General features: G+C 62.5%; 1 protein-coding gene across 6 annotated transcripts in view; it reads right to left on the bottom strand.

The window, feature by feature from the left end:
* Nucleotides 1–4742: 4742 nt before the first annotated feature.
* The window catches only part of ZFYVE28 (zinc finger FYVE-type containing 28), a 119972-nt gene continuing 114790 nt past the window's right edge, over nt 4743–9924 (bottom strand). For all 6 annotated transcript variants that reach the window (XM_047847251.1, XM_047847254.1, XM_047847256.1 and 3 more), the window contains 3 exons: nt 8733–8837; nt 6472–6575; nt 4743–5958 (listed from right to left, as the gene is read on the bottom strand). In XM_047847251.1, the coding sequence (XP_047703207.1) occupies nt 5827–5958; nt 6472–6575; nt 8733–8837 (341 nt within the window). In that variant the 3' untranslated portion in view covers nt 4743–5826. The remainder of the gene's footprint in view (nt 5959–6471; nt 6576–8732; nt 8838–9924) is intronic.

Raw genomic sequence — 9924 nt, 5'->3', positions numbered from 1 at the left:
CCGGAGCTTGGAGGAGGGACGTAGAGGGTCAGAGCCCAAGAGGCAGATCTTGAGCCACACCTCAACGGGCAGAGACCCAGAGAGGGAGGGCCCCTCAGAGCTGCCCAGTGGACCCCAGGCCTGAAGGAAGGGGCAGAGATCTGCTGCCATGGTCCGGAGGGTTTCCCAAGAGTGGAGGGCTGCGTGCTCAAGAGTGGAGACATTCCAAGACTTTCCAAGGAAGCGCTTTCTAGGGAAGAGAGTTGCCCTCCTTGGGAGAGGAGTGAGCCCCTCATCAAACTCCTTGCACTTGGGTGGCCCTAGTGGCCCCTGACCCTAAACTGATTCCGTAGGAGCAGGGACTGGCAGCCTGGAGGCATCCCCAGACTGGCCTCAGTTCCCTTCGGTCTTCCTTCTCACTGGTTGTTGAGACTCGTGGCCTGGCAACTCCTGAGGAGGGGCCCAGCAGGCTGGAGAGTGTGGGGATAAGGTGGCTGGACCCCTGCCCTGACCCTGCCCAAACCTCTAAAGGGGGCATTGCTACTGCCAACGAAACAGAACAAAAACTATAAAAATCTCTACTTTCCATCCTAGGATTGATTGGATGTTTACACCATTTCCTTGTGCATTTCTGAATTCCCGGTTTATGGTTAAAGGAACTGGGAATCCTGAGGTTTAGGGACTGCCTAGTGTCTCCTGGAAATCCCAGTAGCATTGATATCGGTGCTCCCACAAATGTGACCCAGGCCTGGTGACACAGGAGCAGGAAGACCAAGCCACCTCCTGACCTAATGCTATTTGCTGGGGGTGGGAGCCCAGCTGTGTGATCTGAGAAATGGGGTTAGGGGTGTGTTGTCCTCCCTACAAGACCCCAGCAGAGCTCAGCAGGACCCAGCCGGGCACTTGGAACCTGCCATTAGACAGCCCTGCATGGGCTGTCTTGATGTTAACCCCAGCCTTTCCTGCTCATGCCCCACAATTACCCCAGAACCAGGGCACAGCCCCTAAGAGCTGTGCAGGATAAAGGAGAGTGCCCAACTCTGGGGAGGGGCAGATGCATTCAGAGTTGGGGGGCCTAGGAGGTAGAACCCCAGGCTTACCACCTGGTGGCTGGTATTTTGCAGAGTCCCTTCATCCCTGCTATGTGAAGAGTAGGTTGCTGGCCCCAGTCCTAAAGCCGGCACCTTGCCTAGGGTGAGTGCACCTGCTGGATGCCCACCCTACTAACTGCCGTGGGGCAGGAGGGCTGCTCTGTTCCACAGCCGGCTGGGCAAGGGGCCAGGTGTGACTGTGGGAACCAGGTGCATACGGCATCCCAGTCTGAGAGGAGAGGGGTGGCCCCACCTTGCAGCTGAGCTGTTTCAGGGACCCCTCTCCTAGCAACACCCAGGACCAGGCCTTCCCAGTGGCTCCACACTGCCTGTGATGGTGGGTGGCACCTCAGTGCACATAGGGTGGGGGAAGTGAGGGGAGAAGTGGCCCATGAACTAGGGGCAGGAGGGCTAGGACCTGGCATGGGCAGAGGTGTCACAACCCAGGCCTAGGGGCCAACCAGCTCACATGCCCTCTGCTCCAGATCTGCAGGCCCCAAGGGCAGGAAAGATCCAGAATGTCTGTGCGCCCATCTTTGCCCAGGTCAGGTGCAGGATCCAGCCCTGAGCTACCCTGAGCGCACAGCAGAACGCAAAGCCTTGCTTGCGTGTTTAAGTCTTGGATGTGACATTAACTTTGAGTGACTGCTCAGTGCTGGAATCTGCCCCTCTCCCAAGTCTCAGAGGCAGGAGAGGCTCTAGAGTTTTGTTGACTCCTGCAAGGAGACCCCAGACTCTGCCCTGAGAATGTGGGGTGTGGGGGGGGGGGAGGATGCTGCAGGCTAGGAAGGTTGCCTGGAGGAGGTGGCTTTGGCTAGGCCTCTGAGGAGATTAGTGGCTCCAGGACACTGGGTCATGGGGGTGGCATGGGGCAGGCACCTTGGGTCATGCCCACCTTCCCCCAGCTCCCACTGCAGAGTCCAGGGAACAGGAAGAGCCAGGAATGGCTGAGAAGCCGCCCCCCTCCATGGTGCTATCAGCCCCCAGCCCCAACCCCGGTGGTTTGAGATGTCCAGCTCTAAGTAGGACGCCTGTTTCCCCATCCTAGACCTGGCTGGGATGTGTTTTGCCTTGCTTGCAATCCCTGCTGAGCTGGGACCCTCCCTGGCCCCTCCTCACCCCTGCAGGCAGCAATGCGGTCGCCCCCCTGCCCTGGCAGCCCAACCTCACTGGGAGCGCAGGTGGTGGGATGGGTCGCCCTCTGGTGGCCACCAGGGTCTGCAGCAGGGACCCTGGAGGGGGCGCAGTCCTGGGCCCCAGAAGGGGAGCACACCTCCAACCCTAGTCCTCCCATTTGGCCTCCCGGGATTATATTGTTCATCACCTTCCCCAGCAGCCGGAACACCAAGGCCACACAGCTGGTGTGGGGGGCTGCCCACCTGCATGTCCAGGGGAGGAGGGCCAGGCCGGAGGGCAGGCTGGCTGTCCCTGGGCACATTGTGGGGACGGATGAGCCACAAGTGGGGGCAAGCAGCAGGGCACCTCCAGAGGCCAGGGGTGGGTGTAGGGGTGGGAGGTGGGAGCACTGGATGAGCTGAGCCCACTGTGGGAGGGGCAGGACCAGGTGGGGTGCATCCCTCGTCCCCACCCCCGTGCCACCTCCCAGAGTGAGTACAGAGAGCTTTGGGTGCTCCACCCCAGGCCCTCCATCCTCTGCCTTGGTGGCCTGCAGTCTGCAGGTCCTGAGTACCTGTGGGGCCCAGCCAGACCTAGGACCCCCACCTGTTACCAGAAGCATGGGGTGGAGGCGTTGGGGCACACGGAAGGCCTTCTCCCCAGGGCCTGTGCATAGCCAGAGAGGGGAGATGGGCAAGCCAGACCCAGGTGCACCAGGCTCCTGCAGCTCCCCAGCCTTCCCTGATGCCAGACAGGGGTGTGCCGTGGGCGTTCAGATGCCGGTGGAGCCCCTGTCTCCACACCTGCCTCAGAAGGGGCTCTCCAGGCAGAGCCAGCTGGGACTGTCACGGCACCCTCTGCTTCCGCCTCTCGTGTGACCCTCCTAAAAGCTAACAGCGTCTGCCAACTTCTGTAAGCCTCAGTTTCTCCATCTATGACACTGGGATCCTGCCCCCTCGGGGGATTGTCAAGGGGAGTAGAGGGGACAGCGCTCAGAAAACGGTAACAGGAAGGACATAATGATGGTGACACAGGGGAACTGGGGGGCTCAGGAAGGCTAGCCTGCTCCAGGCCCAAGCCCGCTTGCAAGGGCTGCCTCCAAATCTGGAGCTCGTGTCTCTCTACCTGTCCCTGTCCCCAAGGTCTCCCAGTCTTGAGCCCCTACTGTGGGTGGGCAGCAGACTATTCCTTCTAGAACCTTCCTGAGTGGGAAACTCGGTGTTGGACTAATCCACTTCCCATCCCCAGGTCTTGGCTCTGCCCTTGCGGTGTGGATAGCTCTGTCGAAGGGTAGGATGACCCCACGTCCCCGGTTTAGCACGGAAAGTCTCATGACTCAGGACTCTCATTCCTGAACAAACGGTACAAGTAGTCACTCTTACTGGAGGCTCCCATGGCCCCAGAACCTTCCTCCAGGGCAGCTCAGGGTAGAGATGCACAAGGGCAGGCCAAATCTGGCTTGGCGGGCTTCCTGGCTCCAGGCCACACCCAGAGCTCTCCCTGTCTCTCTGGGACCCAGGCCTCTCCCTCAGGAGCGCAGCTCTGTCTGTGCCAAGGGTGGGCAGACCCTCTTTCCTGGGTCTCCGTGCCTCCCAGCCTGACCTGGTGGATAAGGAGGGCCACAGTGTTTTAGTCTGGAAGGTGACAACTGTGGGCCTGTTGAGGAGAGGAAGGGGGACCCTGCAGTGTCCCCTCAAAGCAGCTTCTCCTGTGAGGGGCTGACCTCCTGGTCTGATAGCAGGGGCTGTCTTCCTTCCCCGGGCAGCTGACGTTCCAGAAGTCTCCACTGTCCAGCCATTGGAGCTGCAGCCACCCACAGGGGTAAGAGGGGCTCTGTCCAGGGCAGGAGGATGAGGCCCAGACTTGGGCATCCAGAGACACCAGGTCCCCCTGCAAATCCCTTCTCTTCTACTCCTGAAGGACTCAGGAGTGCCCCTAGGGAGTCCCCCAATTCTAAACTCTTTCACCTCTCAGGAAGAAAGTGGGCCTGGTGGCCACCAATTGGGTGGTTTCTCACAACCATCCCTCCATTCTCTGGGGTCCCAGTGTCCACCTCCAAGGGACTAGACACCCAAGTGATCAGCCTCCAAGAGCAGAGGAAGGCCCCATTGCCATGGCAACCCCAGGGTGCAGCCTACTCCCCTGCATTCTCTCCAGGGCACTCCAGAAGGCAGCCCCCCGGTGGGTGGGTGGTCCTGACCCGGACCAGGTGGGGAGGGCTCCAAGGGGGAGTGTCCAAGAGTACCCACCCGCCAACACACACACAGGCCAGGATTCTGAGCTGAAGACCATGAGAAAAGGGGCGGGGCAAGTGGGCAGGCAGTGGAGACCCTGGAACCCTCGTAGGGCATGGGATGGGGCTTTCGGGGGGGCAGGCTGGCTACCCCTCTCCTACGGGCTCATGGGAACCCCTCAATTTCCCTAAGAGCGCAGAAGCCCGGAGCTTTCTAGGGAAGAATGCAAGAACACCGCTTCCCAGACGCAGAAAAAGAAGTCCACGTTCACACCAGAAACAAGTGTCTGCAATCCTTAAATAGATTTATGGAAATGGCTTCGAATTACAGCGTTTAGAAAATAAAAATAATCTCAATACATAATATTTCCTCCATTATATACTCCCCCCCCCCAGAAGCCATTTCTGTGCATGTGTACCCACTGTTCAGCAGTAGTTGGATTTTCTTATAAAAGAAGCAGTAGTTAGCGTCTCTCTAAAAATAAAGCTGCAATCCTCACTGCAATGTGAAGCCTGAGATTTAAGCCTGAGGTGTCCGTGCTGGGGCCCCCTGGCGGCCTCCGCCTGGGTGCCGGGCCACTCTGGGGTCTGAGGAGGTGGGCCAGGGTCCCTGGGGGGAGGGGGTCAGAGGGAAGGGGGTAGTGGCAGCAGGTGGGTGACATCTGGTGGTCCTCGGACCCCGGGGGCCCTGGCCTAAGAACCTGGGGAACTGGGTCTCAGTGCTGTGCAGGCAGCTGCCTGGCCCCCCATCTCGTCAGCAGCCGGGCACACACCGGCAGGGGCACGCCTGCGGCCCAGAGGACCTGGCCGTGTGTCTGAATCTCCCCCTCCGAGAATAAACAAGATGCCTGCTGTTTGGCCAAGGGAGGGGCAGCGCTGGAGAATGAGATGGCAGCTGCGGGCTCGGGGCAGGGACAGAGAATGGGCAGCGCATGGGAAAGCCCTGTGGGGACGCCGAGGCCTGCCCTTCTCCTGGACCTGTCCACCATCAGCCCAGGTGCGGTCCCACTTGGCTGGTCAAGAGCCGGCTCTGCGTAGGCCTTCTAGTATGGCTGAGCAGCTCAGCAGGCCAGGGGCCGGGGGGGCAGAGGGCAGGGGCAGGGGCAGGGGGCAGGTGGGAGGAAAGCCCACCCCTGCCCAGGCAGCCACCTGGCAGCCCTGGGTATCCCCACTGCCTGAAGCCGACCTCCCGTTGGCCCCTGCAGCTGGCCGGGGGTCCCCGCAGGTGGGGAGTCCAGGGTAGGAGGGACGGAGGAGCTGGACGTTCTGGAAGCCTGGGCGGCCCGCAGCCTCCTGCAGTGGTGGCGGCCGCTCAATGAAATGCAGTGGAGACCCTCCTGCGGCCAGCAGCACCGCCCCCGGGAGTCCTCTGGGGCCCTGGCAGGTTTGGGGAGTGCCGGCGCCCTGTCAGATGCCCGCCTTGTCGCTGTAGAAGGGTGTGACGTGGAACATGTAGCAGTGCGTGCACACGCGCACGGGCTTCACCTGCCCGTAGCGGGGCAGCGGGGCCGAGTGCGAGGAGCAGCGGGAGCAGAAGATCTGGAATTTGAGGGGCGGGCGGGGACCCGGTGAGCCAGGGTGCCAAACAAGCCACCGCCACCCTCCCCGCCATGCCGTGCCTCACCCCTCCCGACCTCGGCGGTTCCCACATCCCCCCTCCTCCAGCGTGCCGGGCACCACGGGCGGGGCTCTGTGGGCAGGGAGGGGACCTTCGGAAAAGCCTGGGGTGGGTCATGGCCTCGGGAGGCCAGGCTCACGAGGAGGGTCCCAGCCCTACTCCAAGGCTGCTGCAGGCCTCCTGTTCAGACCCTCCTTCCCTCCACGTCCCCAGCTCTGAAGCAGCTGGGGGCTGGGCACCACACCATCGGGACCCAGTGGGCAGAGTGCCCGGAGTCCGCACACAGTGCCAAGTCAAAGCGGGGCCCCAAAGGCCTTACCAGTGCCCTGGGGTGTCGGTCCTGACTCCCAGATCCTGCGGAAGGGCCCCGGGGATGCCCTGGCCACAGTCTCTGGGTCTGCGGGCACAACCTCCGGCCACCGTGCCCCTCTTACCTTCCCGCAGCTTCGGCAGTGGTGCTTCCGGCGGATAACAGTGAAGGGCGCTTTGCATGCCGTGCAAAAGCCGCAAGCCTCATCGGGGACCCACTCTGGTGGATCTGGGACGAGAAGGGGGGTACGCGTCAGCCAGAGGGGGCCGCGAAGCGGTGACAGTGGCAGCCGGTGGGCTGGGGTGGGAGGCCGACCCCGGCAGTGGGTGTACCGGTGCCTTCCGCCGGATGGGCCCCAGCAGCTCCAGCTCTCCTCCCCTCCCATCCTCCCCTGGACTCTGGGTGCTGGTTACGGTCTCGGGAAACTGCTGGCATCAGTTGGACAGGACCTTTGCAGCTGTTGTCAGTGCCTGTCCGCCAGGCCGCCCGGATTCGGGACGTGGGCAGGGAGTGTTCACCCGGATGACCCTCTCCTGAACCTCTCTCTGTCAGCACCCAGCCTGGCAGGGCCCTCGGGCAGAGGTGGTAGCTGAGAAGTGAAGAAATCAGCCACCAGCTCGGCACACTCTGTGGGGCCCCCCGGGGCCCCAGCCTTGCCCACCCCTGGCTCCAGAGCAGTTATGGGGTCCTCGTGGTCCTGGGAACCCAGGCAGACGTCCGGCCGGCCCCTCCCTGACACAGGTGCAGGCCAGGCTGGGGCCTGGGCCCCCCTTCCAGGTGGGTGTGGGACCCATCCTGTCTCACTTCTAGAGGTGCTTGGAAGCCTCTATGGAGGTTTGCTCTGGGATTCGGAGACTCATCAGTGTGGGGGAGGAAAAAAACCCCCCACAGCAAGACAGGCACTTTCCTCCCGTTCAGGGCCCAAGGCCAGAGCCAATAGCCGGGAGGGGTGGGGGAGAACATCTGAGATCCATCCCTCAGACCACAGTGTGCTCAGAGGTGGTCTGTCCAGACTCGCACGACCCCCAGGGCTCAGGTGGGCACTGGCCTGCACCCCTGGCCCCATCCTCAGCACCTCCAAACGGAACTCAGCAAGGCTGCTGTCCAAGAAGGGCCTGGGGTCTCCTGGCCTCCCTCCTGGCCTGGAGGGTCTGCCCCTCCTCCTGCCTGCACAGACCCAAAACTACCTCCCACCCACCCCTCCCACCTTCCTCTCTGGGCCCCGTGAGCTCACCTCAGTGCAGGGAGGTCATTTCTCCCGCTTGCCACCTCTCCCCTGTGTAAAAATCCCAGGCTGACCCCAGGGAAGTCCCAGGTGGCAATGTTAGCCCCTAAGGGCCATGCTAGGCCACAGACACCAGCTCAGACAGAAAAGGCCAAACCCTCTCCTGTGAGGACCGTGAGGGTCCGGGGGACTTCCTGGAACCGCTCCTCTGACCAGCATCCAGGCTCTGTCAGCAGGTGCCACTTCCAGGAGCGAGGCTGGGTCGGCAGTCGGCAGGGAGGGTGTGGCTCCCGCCCGTGCACTGGGAAGCCGGACCTCACAGCTTCTCACTTCCGCTCCTCCTGAGCAGAGGGGCTCCGAGTTCCTGCTACAGGTGCTTTGTACCTCGTGTATGGTTTTCCAGAAAGAGTCGGGAGATTGTGCCTGCTCCGGACACCCCATCCCCGCAGCCCCCTCTGGACACCCGCAACCCCATCACCCCCGGAGCACTGGAGCGCCAGGGAGGCCCTGAGACGGACACAGGCAGGGCCAGCCCAGCTGGCCAGGCACACCAGGAGTGCTGTGGCCTCTGGCCCATCATGGGGTGAACTCTCAACTCCTTCTCAGCTCCACGCACATCTGACACCTGGTTGGGCCCACCTGCCACCATCTATCTCAGCACCTTTCCCAGGTCCCCGGCCCCTCCCCACACACATGATGCCAGGGCCCCAACCTACCCTGGATGCTCCCTCCCTGCCTGGGACACCAGCAGGCCTGACCTCCAGGCTAACAGGGTAGCAGGGGCTCGGGGCTCCCACGTAACCAGAGAGCGCAGCCTGCAGCCTCCTGTGAAGAGGGTGCCAGAAGCTGCCATTGAGGCCCTTCCTGTGGGGCAGGTGAATGCAGGTGGGGACAGGTGTGTACCTGTGCCGAGCCCAGCCGCCTCCAGCCAGAGGCCCGTGTGCCCACCCTGGGGGCCGAAGAGGGGATGCCAGAGTGGGAAGTTGCCTCCCCAGGGGCAGCTACGTGCCCAGAGGGCCTCTGGGGAGGGACCCCCAGTCGGAGAAGCGGTGCCTTCATGGATTCCATATCCAGGGCAGAAAGGGGGACAGTCCAGACAGGGCCTTTGCTCCCTGCCCAGCACGCAGCACCGTGGGCGCTGGCCCAGACTCCACACGTACCTTCCAAGTCCCCATCTCGGGTCTTGGCTGCCAGTTCAGAGGATGACAGGGTCTCTTGGCACAGGGCACAATCCTCTAAGGCTGCACTCCGCAGGCTCTGGGTGACTGGAAGAGAAGGGAGGGGTGGGGTGGGCACAGAAACACCTGTTCCCGGTAGCCCCACCTCTGCATCACTGGCAGGGGTCCCCCAAACCCAGCTGCGGTCCCACGGCCATGGGGTCACCACAGCCCCAGCAGGCCGGGTACTGACCCCGGCAGGGGCCTTCAGTGCCCAGAGGCATGCGGCCCCCCTGGGGGCCCCCCAGCCCCAGAGCCCCTGCACGGTCTGTGCAGAAAGGTCTCCCTGGGCTGTGATCCCTAAGCCCACCATCCTTGCTTGCAGAAGCGGTCCATGTCACCTGCCTTTTCTGAACCGTGATATCTCAGGAGGCAATCCCGCCCAGGAATCCCCGGCAAATGGGGGCAGCGCAGCCTGGCACGGTGCTGCCAGGAGTCAGAGCTTGGTGGACACACAGAACTAACTCTGCTCCTGCTCCCCGCTAGCAAGGAGGGGCTCTGGTGGGCTGGGGCGGGCTGCCCTGTGTGCCCAAATGCCCTGTGATGAGGGGCAGCTGGCCCAGAACAGGTATCTCAGCCCAGCACGGGGGGAGAGAGGGTAAGCCAAGGGTCAGGCTCTCTCCCCACCCCAGGCACGTGACAATATGAGAACGTGTGTGTGCGCGCGCGAGCAAGTATCCATGTGGGTGTGAGGGCACGTGTCTACACCCGTGATGTGTTGAGCATGTGTAAGTATGTGAGGCAGGTCCCAGGTGGCCACAGGATATGAACAGCCACTTTCCCCAGGGAGAGATGGGGCCTATGTCCCCTCCTTGACTCTGGGCTGGCCTCGGACTGTTTTGGCAGCCAGAATTTGCTAAAAGTGACTCTGCCACATCTGGGTCTTGTCTTTAGGAGGAAGGGCACTGTCCCTCCCAGCCTGTTAGCCCCAAGAAGTTGGGTGACCTCGCAGGAGCATACGCAGAGGGAGAGTGGGAGGTTCTGCGGGCACAGGCCGGTGCGTGTGAGGTTGTAAGCCACCTGCAGAGCCAGTGGTGGGGACACTGCCCCAGGCAGGTGGCCTCTCGGGCACTTCTGGGGCCTGTGATGTGTGCCCCTTGGTCCCCTAGCGGAGAGCCTGGCAGTGCTGGGTGCT

This window comes from Prionailurus viverrinus, unplaced genomic scaffold (assembly GCF_022837055.1).
Source record: "Prionailurus viverrinus isolate Anna unplaced genomic scaffold, UM_Priviv_1.0 scaffold_45, whole genome shotgun sequence".
In the NCBI taxonomy this organism is placed as follows: domain Eukaryota; kingdom Metazoa; phylum Chordata; class Mammalia; order Carnivora; family Felidae; genus Prionailurus; species Prionailurus viverrinus.
This window is presented reverse-complemented; position numbering and strand designations above follow the sequence as displayed.